This window comes from Primulina eburnea, chromosome 10, assembly GCF_022965805.1.
Source record: "Primulina eburnea isolate SZY01 chromosome 10, ASM2296580v1, whole genome shotgun sequence".
Lineage (NCBI taxonomy): Eukaryota > Viridiplantae > Streptophyta > Magnoliopsida > Lamiales > Gesneriaceae > Primulina > Primulina eburnea.
In genome coordinates this window covers 14,631,400-14,649,915 of record NC_133110.1, presented here as the reverse complement: position 1 = coordinate 14,649,915, position 18,516 = coordinate 14,631,400, and the positions used below count along the sequence as shown (strand labels likewise).

The 18,516-nt window shown below is 41.0% G+C and overlaps 2 protein-coding genes and 1 non-coding gene across 3 annotated transcripts in view; 2 read left to right on the top strand and 1 right to left on the bottom strand.

Moving 5' to 3' along the window:
• The window catches only part of LOC140842921 (probable U3 small nucleolar RNA-associated protein 11), a 185,619-nt gene that overhangs the window by 146,004 nt on the left and 21,099 nt on the right, over positions 1-18,516 (top strand). The window contains exon 5 of the mRNA XM_073211125.1: positions 1,634-1,713. Within this exon, the coding sequence (XP_073067226.1) occupies positions 1,634-1,713 (80 nt within the window). The remainder of the gene's footprint in view (positions 1-1,633; positions 1,714-18,516) is intronic.
• Positions 888-1,369, top strand: LOC140803137 (probable U3 small nucleolar RNA-associated protein 11). The gene is made up of 3 exons (XM_073158827.1): positions 888-946; positions 1,054-1,144; positions 1,248-1,369. Exons 1-3 carry the CDS (start codon positions 891-893, stop codon positions 1,341-1,343), a joined length of 243 nt encoding a protein of 80 aa, XP_073014928.1. The 5' UTR covers positions 888-890; the 3' UTR covers positions 1,344-1,369.
• Positions 9,248-9,354, bottom strand: LOC140804116 (small nucleolar RNA R71). Its single transcript, XR_012112075.1, has one exon. It is a non-coding gene; the product is annotated as a small nucleolar RNA R71 (small nucleolar RNA).

Sequence of the window (18,516 nt, the reverse complement as noted above, 5' to 3'; positions counted from 1 at the left end):
AAAATCAGCTCAAACTAATGATAAAATATTTTATTTTGTTTAATATAAAATATCACCAAAGCCTATTTTTATAAAATTTGTGGTTCGTCTATAATTATCATATGCTAATAAATGTTTCTTTATGTTTATAAATCAAATTAATCTTTTAAAATATGATATCATCTCTAACAATTTCATAAATTTGAAAAAATAAAATACTATCATATTTAAGTAATTATTCTAGTTAATTATAAAAAAATCATATAAAAATTATTTCTAAATTTTTTAATATAATATCAAGATTTTGTTTTTTTATTTCTGTGATATCATAATTTTGTGTGTTGTGTGTGTATTTCTATACTCAATCAGGAGTAGGTCTCTTGTGAGACGGTCTCACGAATCTTTATCTGTGAGACGGGTCTACCCTACCGATATCAACAATAAAAAATAATACTCTTAGCATAAAAAGTAATATTTTTCATGGAAGATCCAAATAAGAGATCCATCTCACAAAATAAGATTCGTGATATCGTCTCACATAAGTTTTGCACTCAATCCGGAAGCCAATTTGCATGATTGAATTTTAGTTAATTTAGAATAATTTTTTTGCCACAATATAAAATACTTTTCATCAAATCAAGATTCTCTGCATTGGTGTCTCCTTTAAACCCTAAGCCTTCACCGCTTTCCACAGGCGAGTCTTCCGTGCTTAATAATTATTTTGAATTTGGTGTAAATACGAAAGAAATCCGTTGTTTTTTTTCTGTACCGATAATCTTCGCTGTTTCACGGTTAAATTATTTCAACTCAAGATTTTTGTTAGCCCATTATGTTTTCTGTAGTGGTTTTTGTTTTTCTGAAGTGCATAAATTGATTTTAAAGTTCTGTGAATTTTTTTTGCTAGCATAAAGATGTCGTCTTTAAGGGATGCTATTCCAAGAAAAGCTCACAAGGAGCGCGCTGAGCCGTAAGTGTGATTATTTTTTGGGGCCATTAATTTCTTTATTGCCCGTTTTGAAATATTTTGACGTATATTTCCGGTTCACTCAATTGATGATTTGTTGTGTGTACAAGGCATTTGAGAAGGAAATTCGGGCTGCTCGAAAAACATAAAGATTATGTCGTTCGTGCACGAGCCTATCACCAGAAGGAGCAGACTTTACTGGTAATTTCTACTACCCTGCGTCTTGTTGGTTTGGTAGCATTTTATGAACGAAATTTGGCGAGTTCTTATTTTATGGTAAGTCGCTTCTGCGTGTTTATAACAGAAACTTAAGGAAAAAGCAGCATTGAGGAACCCAGATGAATTTTACTTCAAGATGATTAAAACAAAAACTGTTGGCGGAGTCCATAAACCTGAATAAGCTGGAAATTTTTTATTTTTATGAGGTTATCTGTTCTCTTTTGAGGATATTTATTTGAGTGTAATTTGAATATTAGCTTTTGAATGTGGATTTTGTAAAGGAGCCAGGCTAATAAGCACACTAACGAAGAGCTGGTGTTGATGAAGACCCAAGACATTGGATATATTTTGCAGAAGCTTCAAACTGAAAAAAAAGGTTTTATTTTAGAGTTTCTGGTTTTTTGGGTCTCGGATTCTCGAGATAGCTGTCATGCAGGTTCTTTATTCTGAAATTTAACTTTTTGGATGCAGAAAATTGAAAGACTTAATGGTATGCTGCATTCTCTTGACAATCAGTCATCATCCAAACATGTTTATTATGCCGACAACAGGTGAGTGATCAAGCCTTTTTTCTGCTGATTCTTGATAGTTTTCATACCCATTTTTTAGAGTAGTAAATTTCATGTTATAACAGTTATGTCATCACCAAAGTTTATTCTTTTCTCATTATTAGATATGGTCGCTTATGATAGCTCAATTAATTTATTTCTTTAAAATCATTTTATTCCCTTCTGCTTTAGAAAGAACGTCTAATATGTTGTAGAACCCGTAAATCAGTAGACGTATAAGCCATGCATAATTCTAGATTTTTAAATTGACTTCATTGCATAATTATTTTAAATGCATTTCTTGAAGTTAATTATTTCATTATTTCATGCAGTAGTTTGATTTTTAGCATTTCAGTTATTTCAGCGAGGTCGGATCGGAGTTGGAGTGAAAAGATAAAATTTAATGTCAAGAGAACATTTCCTGGAATTTATTTAAGATAAATAATTAGTAAATCTATTGTAAAAGAAGGTTTAAGTAATTATTTAAATAAGTTAAGATAAGTAGTAAATTGAGTTCAATAATTAATTCCTTAATTCTTTAAAATATTTAATAAGTAGGTAAAACACTAAAGATTTAAAGTACAATATTTAAGAAATATTTTACCTCCTCTTTTATTAAAATTTTCGGCCATTTGATTTAATTTAATTAATTAGTTGGCACCCCATTTAATTAGTACCTTTTCGTGCCTATCCATTCCATGGTAGATAATTTTATTATTTAAGCAACATTCTACCATGTCTAGCTAAGATATATTATTCCATTTAATTAATAAAAATCGGCCATCATCTTGAAAGATTTAATTTGTTTTTCAACTCATCTTTCTTGATTCCTTCCTCAACCATTTTGATAGGAAATCTTTATCTTTCCTTTTATCACCAAGTAATTTATTTACTAAACATTTTCTACCCCATTTTGGAGACCAAGAAATCGGCCCCGTCCTTTTATTTTAAAAAATTTTATTGGTTGGGCAATTTATTCTCTAATTATTTTCCCTTAATCATTGTTGATAAATATCTTCCCCAACTTTTAAATCACTAACAATATTTAATTAAACTATTTTTCCCTTTGCACCTAGACTTTTGATCGACCAAGTGCACCCCAATATCCCCTCAAAATCATTTGATATCAAACAACATTTCAAATTTCAAAAGAAAGGAGATTTGGTCATACCCTTTGTATCCTTTTTTAGTGGATCTCACCTCACTCTCCTATCTACCATTTCCCCTCTCCCATGACCGAAATTCAGAGAGCATTTCAGTAGTGCCAACCAAGAAAATAATCGAGAGATTAGTGAGAAAGAAGAGAGAAAAAGAAGGAAGAAAGCGCTCCGTCTCCTCCGTGCCGCGTCGCCGTCATTTAATTCGTTTTTCATTTAAAACGAACCAGGCATGTCTAGATTCTTTCAAAACCTCAATCAAGTGCTATTACCATTTATTTAACATCACATGATCATCTTTTATGTGCAAAAACCGAAATTTATATCAGTTTTTTTCAAAAGAAATGCATGCAGATTTTTCGGCCCCTCCTTGTGCATCTCACGCTTTTATGAGTTTTGATGGTTTCAGGTGGATGGCTCGACTCCAGGCTCCCAAGGTGACTCCTAGACATGTAATAGGATGTATTAGGATCGTGTTTGTCCATTCATGCAGCCCCATAGCGCTGGGAATTCAGAAATGACAGCAACCTTTCCCCTTGCATCTTATGTGCTTCGAAAATTCAGATTTGCTGTCAAGGGGATTGAATCTGATCTTGGCTGCCCTAGGGCTCATAGTCATGGTTGGATCACTCCCCTAGCACGTCTAAGACATGACTAAGTCGCCCTTTTGGTGGCTTGGTCCATGGCTCCTCGGTTTTTAAACAAAACATCAAGAACAGCCCCCTCCCTTCTCGGCTATCGGTTTTGACAGCAAGTTTATTTCGAATTGTGTGGTTTGGTGTGGATCTTGGTTGGCCTATGGCCCTTAGCCACGGTTCATACCATGCCCCTAGATGTCTAGATCGTGCCATGGCCAATCAAATGGCCACTGGAACGACACGAGACATCAACCAAAACAAAACACTGCACGCGTGCAGAATGATGCCCTCGGGTTGAGTTTTTCGGTTGTGGCTGGTGTGTTTTGGATTGTGGCTGGCCTAGGGCCCTTAGCCATGGTTCAAATCACTCCTTAGGATGTTGGTAAGGGTCTCTGGTCGGTGGTCCACGCCCCAATGGCCGATAGACTCGAAACCAACACAAGACAAGCGAATGCGCAGCTGCTGGAATTTACAGCAACATGCTGTGTCGATTAGGAGGCTTGTTTGAGTTCTCAGTTGGCTTTTAGCCCATGGCCTTGGACTGGACAGTGCCTCATTGAGTTAGGAAGGTCATGTTTTTGACCGTTCGTCATTCGGATCATTTTTGAGGTCGTTCGAGAATTTACGGTGCGATGTGCCAAATTGACTCTCGAAAGAGCATTTCATGTTTTGGCCTCCATTTCACCTAGATTTCGACCCTCATAATTTTAGGAGCATAAATTCATAATTTTAAGCGTATTTTAATCATGACTTCATGTTGGTTCAGTGTTGGTTCGGGTTGGTTTAAAGTCATGATTAAAATGCGAGGTCGTTAGACGTAATTGTCGCATCCTTTGAGCGTAATTGCATAGTTGGTCAAGTTTATTCCATTACATATTTTTCATGGCATATTTAGGTTGCAGCAAGCCTGGGGACGATCCAATCCAATCCAGTTGGTGAAATATACAGGAATTTTCATTATGCCAGTTAATTATTTTACGTGCATTAAATATAAAATGATTATTTTTGAGATTTATGCGATATGGCTTGTGGTTCATTCACTATGTGGGAGTGATATTTTATACGGTCGCCAGTGACTGCTCAGTTCAGTTTGGTACCATCCGGTCGCCAGTGACCGGTCAGATCAGTTTCAGTTTCAGCCTCCCCGGTAGCCAGTTACCGACCAGTTTCAGCTTAGTGCAGTGGCCACAGGCGTAAAACATAATCTCAACAGAAAATTTTACCAGTTATTTCAGTACAGGCTCCAAGGAGCGAACATTTTTACTGTGATTATCAGTTCAGTTATGCACGTACTATAATTGCTCAGTACAGATTATTTTCAGCATGCCTCATAACATGATATTTTATCACATGCACATTTTAATTCAGATTTTTACTCGTTACCTGCGATATATGCATGCTGAGTCTTTAGGCTCACTATACTTGATTGTTGTAGGTACTGATGAGGCCAGGGCCGAGGGCGGGGACCAGTGAGCCAGCTTGGGTCGGCAGTAGTGGCACCCGAGGACCTCAGTGCAGCAGTTGTTATTTTGTTCCGCAAACATTTTTATCGGTTGTTGGATATTTTTAATTTGTTATTTTTGGCAACTTTATTTCTTCCGCTGCGATTTTGAACGTTAAAACATTTTATCAGTTTTTGGTATGAATGAGGTATTCCATTTATTTTAAAAAGAAAATTTTTAATTTTCCGCAAATTTTAAAGCAAGAAGTTTTAGGGCATTTACAGTTGGTATCAGAGCGGTGGTTCTGTATAGGGTTACACTGCGAGAAGCTCACGAAGCCACGTCTTCTGTCTGTAAGTTTTACAATTCAACATTTTGTTCAGCAGTTTATTTAAAGCATGAATTTATTTTGTCAGCATGCTTCCAGATTTTCAGTATTTCAGTGTTCAGTTATAATAAATTATGGAATTATGCATGTTAGTTACGTATGGGTTATGTTTGGAACAGTATGCCTCCTAGATGCCAAGTAGGACGCCTGAGAGGGGGCCGTGCGTACCGTCATGAGAACGAGTTTGATCAGAGTCAGGAGAGGCAGGCACCTCCACCTCATCCTCCACCACCTCCTCCTCCTCCTCCACATCCAACTCCGCCAGACATGAATGCCCAGATGCTAGCTGGGATGACGTAGTTCTTCGCACAGTTTGCGGGGAACAATGCCGCAGCCGTAGCCGCAGCAGCAGCCAGGCCGACAGGGCCCGAGGATGTTTATGAGAGGTTTATGAAAATGCGTCCGAAGGAATTCTCTGGGACATCTGACCTCATGGTTGCCGAGGGATGGATAAAATCTCTCGAGGTCATATTCGAGTTTATGGAGCTAGGAGACACAGACCGAGTCCGATGCGCCACTTATCTGTTCACTGGAGACGCCCGCTTATGGTGGGAAGGAGCTTCGGTAGCCCTGAATTTGGCTACACTTTCTTGGACCCGCTTTACGGAGGTTTTCTACTCCAAGTATTTTGCTGAGGAGGTTCGCACCAGGCTGACCACCAAGTTTATGAGTCTGAGGCAAGGAGGTATGACGGTTACGGAGTTTATCCGTAAGTTCGAGAGGGGCTGTCACTTTGTGCCCTTGATAGCGAATGATGCCAGAGCCAAGCTGATGCACTTCATGGTGGGTTTACGGCCGATCTTGCGCCGGGATGTTAGGGTGTCTGACCCTGCCACTTATGAGATTGCCGTCTCCAAGGCCTTAGCCGCAGAGCAGGATCTGCGGGATATCGAGAGGGATCGCCAGGGCAAGCGCCCCGTCCAAGTACCACACCGCCCTCCTCCTCATCAGCATCAGCAGCAGAATAAGAGGCCTTTTCATGGACCGCCCAGGAACCGAGGCCAGCAGCAGCAGCAGCGGGGACGCCCAGTCCCGAGGACTCAGGAGCACCCATTCTGTCCGAGGTGCTCTCGTCGCCATCATGGAGCATGTATGGCTGGCTCAGGAAAGTGTTTTAAGTGTGGCAGTACAGACCACATGTTGCTGCAGTGCCCTCAGAGGAATCTGCCTACTCAGGGCAGAGTTTTTGCTCTCCATGCCGCAGAAACCAACCCGGAGACCATGTTGTTGACAGGTACCTTTAAGCTTTGAGTTATTATTGAATTTCCGTGTTTTTGGGAATCGAGATTTAGATTTGAACTTAGAATTTCAATAGGATTGCATGCTCTACTTAGTATTATTTTCGGGACTTAGTTAGAAGAACTTTGACCTTTGCATGTCTATAAGCTTAGCTCTTGTGATCGTTGGGTTCTGCTTAGTATTCCGAACTTTCAGGGAGAATTTTCATAGCCGGCAAAGCTACCAAGGCCTTGATAGATTCAGGGGCCACTCACTCGTTTATATCAGAGGTCTTTGCAAACTTTCTGAAGATCAAGACCATTGGGCTAGACATAGCCTTTTCAGTAGTGTTGCCGTCAGGCGAGGAGATGGCAGCCACCAATGTTATCCGAGATATAGACCTTGAGCTGCACGGTAAGCTTGTATATGCAGATCTGATTGTGCTATCGATGCCGGAATTTGACATCATCCTAGGGATGGACTGGCTACTGAAGAACAGAGTGTTGATTGATAGGACTCGTTTTTACGTGTTTTTAGTGTTGGTTTTGAGTCGCATTCATGCATCATATTAGTTTGTTTAGTTTAATTTAGCATTCATTTAGCATTATTTAGCATTTGGCTGATCTCGTGTATTTTGTGGTTGTTTTGTAGGAAGTTGACCAAAAAGTGGGATTTTATTTGCATAGCATCGAAGAGGTCTCGCTTTTGACCGCCCCAGCGAGCATATTGGCCCAGCCGAGGAGTTTCTGCGCGAGTCCTTCGCTAGGGCGGTCAAAAATGACCGCCCCAGCGAATCCATCGATGTGACGAGAATATTTTGCGCGAAGCTCTCGCTAGGGCGGTCAAAAGTGACCGCCCCAGCGAGACCAAAGACACGGCCAGGAATTTTAATTCGAGAATCACTCGCCCCAGCGGACAATCTTGACCGCCCTAGCGAGCGACGCAATCCGGGAAGATTTGTTTCCAAGTTTTGTGGACTCTATCTTACACCATAACCTAATACACGAGAGAGGCGCCGATTTTGAGACTATTCTGATATTTTCCATCACTTTTCTGGGGAGGAAGGCTAGGAGCAAGAGAGACTTTCGAAGAACTCGAGAATTCCAAGCGTCGCAGCCTTCATCCGTCGTCATACCTTAGTATTTTAATTATTCAGTTTTTATTTCTTGCATAGATTGTTGATTTTTATTATGAATTTTGTTGGCTAAACTCTATATTTGTTGGGATTTGAGGGGATCCTACCCCGTACTCGTTGTTTAACATTATTTATCGACGTTTTTATGAGTGATTTGTTTATGCTTTTGTGCTTTCTTATTTCAATTGAAGTCTAGCTAACTTCCTTTGATTATTTCATGTTGTTAATGATTTCGATAGAATAATTGAAAATAGGATCGAATAGCATAGACCACGGATTTACAATTTTAGTAGATATACGGAATTGGGTACGTGTCGATAGTGATAATTCACCCGGATGAAAGCTAGCGAATTCCATAGAACGTAATGCAATCGTGAACTGTTAAATAATTGAGGATACTTGATTACTGCATGTTTATGATTAGTATTAATATAGCTCGACGGAGTATATTAATTAGTCTAGGGAATTCCGTCGAATGCACGAGTAAAAGTCGAGTATAATTATTTGAACACGAGCGGTAGGTGAACTGATAATTCCCAACAAATTCGCTTCTCATTTGATTTACATCCAATTTAATCATTGATTTCTTGATTATTTGTTCTTGCATTTTAATCATTTTAGTTATTAAATTCACTTATCATTGATTTCTTGATTATTTGTTCTTGCATTTTAATCATTTTAGTTATTAAATTCACTTTAGTTTAATCACCAACTCAATCTATCGTTGCTAAAGAAATTGAAGTGAAAATAAGAATATTGTAACGCAGTCCTTGTGGATCGATACTCGTATTCACTTACGTTTATTATAACTTGACTATCGTGCACTTGCGATATTTTAAATCGAGCTTTCATTTATAAAACAAATTTTGGGACTATTCACTGTGCAAGTTTTGCTCGATCAAGTTTTTGGCGCCGTTGCCGGGGACTGTTGATTCACAATTTTTCTATTTTTCATTTAAATTCTTTAGTATTATTTATTTTATTGTTAGTTGATACTCCTATTCTGTTGCAGATTTTTCTTGTGGTGCATGCGAAGATCACTCGAAGTTAAGCTTGAGCCTTTTGACCCTGAGATCGAACGCACTGCTAGACGCCGAAGACAACAGCAAAGACTCAAGGAACAAATGGAGAGGCACGAACAAGAGCAGGAGGCGGACCGCCAAAATGAGAGACAGATTGAGATGCCACGCCGTATACCGATGATGGATTATGCACAACCGTCTCTCGATGGAGCACGTCCAAGCATCGTGAGACCAGTCATCCGAGCTAACAAGTTTGAGATCAAGCCAGCTATCATTCAGATGATTCAAAACACTGTTCAATTTGGGGGAAGTGCACTTGACGACCCTAATTCTCATATAGCTGATTTTCTTGAAATTTGCGATACTTTTAAGTTTAATGCTGTGTCTGATGATGCTGTTCGTTTGCGTTTATTTCCATTTTCACTAAGAGATAAAGCTAAGGCGTGGTTAAACTGTTTGCCTGTAGGGTCTATCACTACATGGGAGGATATGGCGAAGGCATTCCTGATCAAGTACTTTCCTCCGTCGAAGACTATGAAGCTGAGAGCCGACATTACTACTTTTGCTCAATATGAGCTTGAGTCACTTTACGAGGCGTGGGAGCGATACAAGGATTTATTGAGGAGATGTCCACACCATGAGCTACCTCTTGGGTTAGTTGTTCAAACTTTTTACTACGGTCTGCTTACTCCTAACCGTACCATGATAGATGCTGCTGCCTGTGGTAACTTGCTGAGAAAAACGGCTGAGGAAGGATATGAATTATTGGAGGAGATGGCTGCTAGTAGCTACCATCCTCGTTCTGATAGGCAGAAACGAGGTGCTGGAGTTAATCAAGTTACTGATTTGTCTGCGGTGTCAGCACAGTTAGAGGCTTTGAACAGAAAGATTGATGGGATGAGTGCGAGTGGATCGGCTATGCGTCTGCAAGAGATTTTCTGTGATAAGTGTGGAGGTGAGCATGACGTGCAGGATTGCCAAGATGGCAATCCATTCTATGTGCCTGAGGGAGCAAAACACGTGGGATTCCAGAACCGTCCTAGAAATGACCCTTATTCAAACTCTTATAATCCGGGATGGAGGAATCACCCAAACTTTTCGTGGGGAGGTCAAAACAACCAAAAATGCCAACAAAGAGGTCCACCACATGGGATGCACCAAGGATTCAAGCCAGAACCGCCTAGGGAGGAGAAGTCAAATTTAGAGCAAATGATGACTAAATTTATTTCATCAACCGAGACGAGATTTCAGAATCAGGATGCATCCATAAAGGGGTTAGAGAATCAAATTGGGCAGTTGGCTAAGTTAATTGCTAATAGGGAGCAAGGAACTTTGCCAAGCAACACGGAGACTAACCCGAGAGAGCAGGTGAAAGCTGTGGAATTGCGTAGTGGTAGAGCACTCGAGTCTAATGAGGAAAGGACCAAGCATGGTGAGGATGAGGTGGAACATCAAGGAGGTAAGTCTTCTAACTCTACATTTACACCTACTGCACCGAATAAAATTGTTATCCCTCCACCTTTCCCCGCAGCAATGAAGAAAGCTAAGTTAGATGCACAATTTGGTAAATTTCTTGAGGTATTCAAAAAACTGCATATTAACATTCCTTTTGCTGATGCCTTATTGAATATGCCAAGTTATGCAAAATTCTTGAAAGATATCTTGGCGAATAAGCGGAAGCTAGAAGATCATATGACTGTGAACTTGACTGAAAATTGCTCCGCTTTAGTTCAAAACAAGATGCCTCCAAAGCAAAAAGATCCAGGGAGTTTCTCTATACCTTGCATTATTGGTGATATTAATTTTCATAAAGCTCTATGTGATCTTGGTGCGAGTATTAATTTGATGCCCTATTCTGTGTTTAGGAGACTGGGATTGGGTGAACCCAAGCCAACTAGGATGTCATTGCAGCTGGCTGACAGATCTGTCAAGTATCCACGTGGGATTATCGAAGATGTCTTGGTGAAAGTGGATAAGTTTATTTTTCCTGCAGATTTTGTAGTACTTGACATGGAGGAAGATTTAGAGATGCCTTTAATCCTAGGGAGACCATTTCTGGCTACAGGGAAAGCACTGATTGATGTTGACGAGGGAAAATTGAGACTGAGAGTTGGAGAAGAAGAAATTATTTTTGATGTCTTTAATACTCTCAAGCACACAATGCACAATGATAGTTGTTTTCGTGTTGATGTCTTAGATTCTCTCGTTTGTGATTTTGTGCAGGATGGATTGCAAGAGCCATTGGAGGCCACTCTCACTACGGAAAAGCAGGAGGACGAGTTAGACAAGGAAAAGATGGAGATGGTAGCTCACTTGAATGCCATTCCACCTTGGAGAAAGCAAGTGAGGCTTCGACTAGAGGAATTGGGAGACAGAAAAGATTTAATGCCTCAAAAGTCGAGCCTAGAGGAGCCACCTACATTGGAGCTCAAACCACTACCTCCACATCTCAAGTACGTATATCTAGGAGAAAATAATAAACTGCCTGTTATTATTTCTTCTTCTTTGACAGATGATATGGAGAGTAAGCTCTTAGAAGTCCTTAAGGAGCATAGAGGAGCATTCGCTTGGAAAGTTGCGGACATCAAGGGGATAAGTCCTTCGATCTGCATGCACAAAATTCTGATGGAGGATAAATACTCACCCCTAGCACAACCTCAAAGGAGACTCAATCCAAAGATGCAGGAGGTAGTAAAAGCTGAAACGATCAAACTTCTGGATGCAGGTATTATCTATCCTATCTCTGATAGTGCGTGGGTAAGTCCTGTGCAATGTGTGCCTAAAAAGGGTGGGATTACTGTTATTACCAATGAAAAAAATGAGTTGATTCCCACTAGAACTGTTACGGGTTGGCGTGTGTGCATGGATTATAGGAAATTAAATGATGCAACCCGTAAAGATCACTTCCCCCTGCCATTTATTGATCAAATGATTGAACGATTAGCCGGTCATGAATTTTACTGTTTTTTGGATGGATATTCGGGATACAATCAAATCACAATTGCACCTGAGGACCAAGAGAAAACTACTTTCACTTGCCCTTATGGTACTTTTGCGTTTAGACGTATGCTCTTTGGTCTATGCAATGCACCTGCTACATTTCAAAGATGCATGACCGCTATTTTTCATGACATGATTGAGAAATTTCTTGAAGTTTTTATGGATGACTTCTCCATTTTTGGCTCTTCGTTTAATGAATGTCTAGAAAATTTGAACTCGGTGCTTATTAGATGTGAAGAGAGCAATTTGGTATTAAATTGGGAGAAGTGTCATTTCATGGTGCAAGAGGGGATTGTGTTAGGGCACAAGGTGTCAGAAAATGGAATGGAGGTCGACAAAGCCAAGGTGGAAGTAATCAAAAATCTACCACCTCCGTCATCAATCAAGGGAGTCCGCAGTTTCTTGAGGCATGCTGGTTTTTATAGGCGTTTCATTAAAGATTTTTCTAAAATTGCTAAGCCCTTGTCCTCTCTATTGATGAAAGATGTTGAGTTTAATTTTGATTCTACTTGTCTGCAGGCATTCGAGATACTCAAGGAGAGTTTGGTGACAGCACCTGTTCTGACTGCCCCTGATTGGGAGCTACCGTTTGAGGTGATGTGCGATGCTAGTGATACAGCTGTTGGTGCGGTGCTGGGTCAAAGGAAGAACAAGGTATTTCATACCATCTACTACGCAAGTAAGACTTTAAATGATGCTCAATTGAATTACGCTACTACTGAAAAGGAATTACTTGCTATAGTATTTGCTTTCGAGAAATTTCATTCATATCTTGTTCTGTCTAAAGTGATTGTGTATACAGATCATTCTGCCCTAAAATACTTGCTTGCTAAGAAAGATGCGAAACCTAGGTTAATTAGGTGGATTTTACTATTGCAAGAATTTGATCTCGAGATTCGAGATAAAAAGGGGGTAGAAAATGTGGTTTCTGATCATCTGTCTAGGCTTGAGGATGTTAGAATTAATGGCGTTGATGCTGATATAGATGACTGGTTCCCTGATGAGCAATTGTTTGAGGTGAATGCGTGCCCTTGGTATGCCAATTTTGCCAATTTTCTTGTCATCGGCACACCCCCCCCAAATTTATCATTTCACCAAAGAAAGAAATTCTTTTCTGACGTGAAATATTATTTTTGGGAGGAACCGTTTTTGTTTAAAATCTGTGCAGATGCCATGATAAGGAGATGTGTAGCGGAGGAGGAAACCAGTCAAATTCTGAACCACTGCCATGACCGTGAGGTAGGTGGTCACTTTGGACCCATACGGACGGCATCTAAGGTACTTGAATGTGGCTTCTATTGGCCAACTCTTTTTAAGGATGCTCGTTTGTATGTTCTCAATTGTGATAGATGCCAACGCACAGGTAATATTTCCAACCGTCATGAGATGCCTTTGAATAATATTATTGAGTGTGAAATATTTGATGTGTGGGGGATTGATTTTATGGATCCTTTTCCTGCTTCTTTTGGAAAGAAATTTATTTTGGTGGCAGTGGAGTATGTGTCGAAATGGGTGGAGGCAGAGACTTGTGCCACGAATGATGCACAAGTGGTGTTAAAATTTTTAAAGAAACACATTTTTAATCGATTTGGTACACCGCGTGCAATCATAAGTGATGGTGGCACCCATTTTTGCAATAAAATTTTTGATAAACTGTTGGGCAAATATGGTGTCACCCACAAAGTTTCCACTCCATACCATCCCCAAACTAGTGGACAAGTTGAAGTGTCCAATCGAGAGATTAAGAGGATTTTAGAAAAGACGGTTAATGTGAATCGAAAGGACTGGTCCATTCGGTTAGATGATGCTTTGTGGGCTTATCGTACTGCGTTCAAAACACCTATAGGCACTACACCATATAGGTTACTTTTTGGTAAAGCATGTCATCTACCCGTAGAATTAGAGCATAGAGCATATTGGGCGACCAAGGCACTAAACTTTGATTTTGCTCTTGCAGGTGAGAAACGATTGCTGCAGTTGAGTCAGTTGGATGAGTTCCGAGGTACAGCTTATGATCTTGCCCTATCTTACAAGGAACGCACCAAAAGAGCCCATGATAAACACATTGTAAGAAGAGAATTCAAAGTGGGTGAAGCAGTGTTGTTATACAACTCTCGCTTACGACTCTTTCCGGGCAAGCTGAAGTCAAGATGGTCAGGACCATTCTTTGTAGCCGAGGTGTTCCCATCAGGTGCAGTGGTGTTGCATGATGGCAAGGAAGGGACGTTTACTGTGAACGCCCAAAGATTAAAGCACTATATTGGTGGCACAATTGAGCCACAAATTGGAGTCACTCGGCTCCATGACAGTCGTTGAGGACATGGGTGAAAAGTCGAGCTCTAGACTATAAATTGAGAACTACCTCTACTCCTTATTTTGATTTTAATTAGATTTTTTTTTTTTTTAGCATTCATATCATTGCATTTAGGTAGTTGCATGGCATTGCATTCATCATCTTTATTTATTTATTTTCTTTTTCGAGAGTATCTCGCTAGGGCGGTCATAACCGACCGCCACAGCGAGACGTCATTTTTTTTCAAAACATAGCCACCGAAAAAGCCTCGCTCGGGCGGTCACTTTTGACCGCCCCAGCGAGTAAATTTTTTCAAAATTAGTTTTCCTGGCGAACATGTCTCGCTAGGGCGGTCACTTTTGACCGCCCCAGCGAGTGAATTTTTTCAAAATTAGTTTTCCTGGCGAACATGTCTCGCTAGGGCGGTCACTTTTGACCGCCCCAGCGAGTGAATTTTTTCAAAATTAGTTTTCCTGGCGAACATTCCTCGCTAGGGCGGTCACTTTTGACCGCCCCAGCGCGCCCTCATATTTTTTAATACAGTCTGTCACCGAAAACCGCTCGCTAGGGCGGAAACTTTTGACCGCCCTAGCGAGTCGCGATATTTACAAAAAGCTGCGCCTCTTTTCTTTCTTCCCCACTCGAACCCTACCCCTTTCTCTCAAATTTATCGGCGCCTCCTCCTTCTTTTAAGCTCAATTCTTCTTATTTTGTGATCTTTTCAGGGAAAAGACTTGATCTTGGGCGCTACACTCCACCGGGACGCGTTTACACTACAATTTCTTCTACTTCGGTCATCTTCCAAGGATTCCGGCGAGCTTCTCCGGCGAACTTCGAAAATTTTCCGGCCAGATCTACACTCTCCGACCACCACCCACGCTTCGCCGCCGTCGCTCCGCCCCCGCCGCCTCTTCAAGCTCCGGCAGCATCTACTACTCCGGGCTCCTTCTTTGTGCCCACTCTCGCCATGGCACCAAAAAAATCGAAGGTAACTCACGATGCCTCTAGTTCTCGGGCTACTCCGTCTATGTTTGTGAATGATAATGCTAGGGATAGATATGAAAATGCTAAACTACATAGGAAGCCTATCCCGGAGCGAGGATTTAGCCCGTCTATTATCCATCATTTTCCGTCATTCCAAATAGAGGGACGAGGGTGGAATGGCTTTGTGGCACAACCGAACGCAGCAGTGGTCTCGGTCGTGCGCGAATTCTATGCCAATGCTCCGGAGGGGAGTGAGCATAAGGCATCTGTGAGGGGACGTCTAGTCCCGTTCGATTCCAGGACTATCAATGACTTGTTGGGTTTGCCGTCGGTGGATGACTCGGCGTTTCAAGCGTGGGTTCTTAACCCGGATTACGATTTGATTCTTCAGACGCTATGTTATCCGGGCACCACGTGGAAACAGCCGGGGATGTATACGGTCTTTCTGGAAAAATTTTTGAGAGTGGATGCGGCAGTGTGGTATGCATTTTTGTCGAAGAGATTAATGCCGGTCGGGCATACGAGTGATGTCCAGCGGGAGCGGGCGGTTGTTCTGTATGCCATCCAGACTGGGATGGTGATTGATGTGGGCCGACTCATCTTTGGACAGCTCAACATGTGCATAAACAGCAGCAACTTGGCGTTTTATTTTCCGACGATCGTGACTGAGCTTTGTGCCCGAGCGGGGGTGCTATTTGCCGATGATGATGAGTGGCTACCACCGATGAGAGCCATTGATGACGCTCTTTATCGATCCAAGAGGGAGAAGAGGCAGGCAGAGCTGCCCGAGGATGTGTTTTTCGAGTATGGGGGCGCCGCTCACCCACCTCCGGCTTTATTACATGCACCGCCACCTCCGCAGCCACGCCGCCGTGCCATGCGAGATCGCATCAACGAATTGGGCGCTTGGGCCACATATCAGACTGAGTATCAGGCCGTGAATCAAGCTCATATTCAGAACGTCGAGTACTTGGTACAGGGGATCTCCACGCATTTGGGCATCGACACATCCGGCCGGCCTCCTGTACCCGCATACCCGCCACCCTTCCAGTTCCAGTACCATTATCCTATGCCGCCACCAGCTGACGAGGGAGTCCGACCACCTGAGCATGACGAGGAGGAGGACTTCTGATCAGGGGAGTTTACTGTTTCCCCTTTCTTTTTTTATTTGTTTGCTTATTTCAGTCCTTGCATTTGCATTCATGCGTTTTTATGTTTGTTTTTAGTCTTTGTTTCGTTTTGTGCTATGAGGACATGGCACAACTCTAGTATGAGGGGGTGGGTAGTTTGTTTTGGTTGTTTAGTTATTTGTTTTAGTTCATTGCATTTCTTTAAGTTTCGTTGCATTTCTTTTAGTTGGTGTCGTTTATGGTGAGAAGACATAGTTTATGAGCCAATGATGATCTTGAATTGATAGTTTACAAAAATGTTGATTGGGTCACTTCGTGAACGGTACTCTTAATTGTTGAAGCATAAATTTTGGTACAAAATTTGAACTTTTGAGCACATTTGCGTGGGGACTAGGATTTTGTAGGAATAATGGTGAAATTTGAAAATTTTGTTTGGTTAACTTGAAAGACACCATTTATGAGTTGATTTAGCATGCAAACCCGTGAAAATAAGTCGCTAATAGTGACCTTGATTGAGAAAAGTTGATTTGCCTTGAACTTTACTTGTACCTCCTCTCCAATGCACTAATTAAAAGATCAAACTCCCAACCGGCTATAATCCAAAGTGATATCATTCTTAGCCTAGGGAGTACATGTGTGAAAATTGTGCATTCAAAAAAAAAAAAAAAGGACGAAAAGAAAATAAGGAGATGTAAGGTGAGGGGGAGCCTAAATAAAAGGAATGAAATTTTATTCCTAGGCTAAAAGTTGGAGATGTAAGGAGACGAGGAAAGTCAGACGCAAAAGTCTTGACGATTGCACAATGAAAATGATTGGTGTACTCCCAACTTTTTAGCCACTTGAGCTTATTTTCCTTCCTTTCGACACCCCTATCTGCTCTTAAAAGTTGAATAAAGTTCAATTTATGGCTAGTGATAAATGGATACGGGAATGCATGCTAGTGAGACTTGTATTGAAGTGCTAATTAAGTGACTCGCATGATTTGATAATTGATCTATTTGACGTACGAATGACTAGACCCATCACGACACACACACACGTTCAAACTAGTGTTGATATTTATGTGTAGATGAGAAATGAGTATTCGTTTGCGATTTGACTTGACTATGATTGGTAGTGGGAAAGTAAACTGAGGCATGAACATAACCGTTGTCGACTCACCATTGACATTTACTTGTGTTGGTTTTTCTTGTTTGAGTTTGTTTGTTTTTGTTGAGTTTGTTTAGTATCTCGTGCTTTAACCTATTTTACTCGAGGGCGAGCAAAAGGTTAGTATGAGGGGGTTGATAGGACTCGTTTTTACTTGTTTTTAGTGTTGGTTTTGAGTCGCATTCATGCATCATATTAGTTTGTTTAGTTTAATTTAGCATTCATTTAGCATTATTTAGCATTTGGCTGATCTCGTGTATTTTGTGGTTGTTTTGTAGGAAGTGGACCAAAAAGTGGGATTTTATTTGCATAGCATCGAAGAGGTCTCGCTAGGGCGGTCAAAAGTGACCGCCCCAGCGAGCATATTGGCCCAGCCGAGGAGTTTCTGCGCGAGTCCTTCGCTAGGGCGGTCAAAAATGACCGCCCCAGCGAATCCATCGATGTGACGAGAATATTTTGCGCGAAGCTCTCGCTAGGGCGGTCAAAAGTGACCGCCCCAGCGAGACCAAAGACACAGGCCAGGAATTTTAATTCGAGAATCACTCGCCCCAGCGGACAATCTTGACCGCCCTAGCGAGCGACGCAATCCGGGAAGATTTGTTTCCAAGTTTTGTGGACTCTATCTTACACCATAACATAATACACGAGAGAGGCGCCGATTTTGAGACTATTCTGATATTTTGCATCACTTTTCTGGGGAGGAAGGCTAGGAGCAAGAGAGACTTTCGAAGAACTCGAGAATTCCAAGCGTCGCAGCCTTCATCCGTCGTCATACCTTAGTATTTTAATTATTCAGTTTTTATTTCTTGCATAGATTGTTGATTTTTATTATGAATTTTGTTGGCTAAACTCTATATTTGTTGGGATTTGAGGGGATCCTACCCCGTACTCGTTGTTTAACATTATTTATCGACATTTTTATGAATGATTTGTTTATGCTTTTGTGCTTTCTTATTTCAATTGAAGTCTAGCTAACTTCCTTTGATTATTTCATGTTGTTAATGATTTCGATAGAATAATTGACAATAGGATCGAATAGCATAGACCACGGATTTACAATTTTAGTAGATATACGGAATTGGGTACGTGTCGATAGTGATAATTCACCCGGATGAAAGCTAGCGGATTCCATAGAACGTAATGCAATCGTGAACTGTTAAATAATTGAGGATACTTGATTACTGCATGTTTATGATTAGTATTAATATAGCTCGACAGAGTATATTAATTAGTCTAGGGAATTCCGTCGA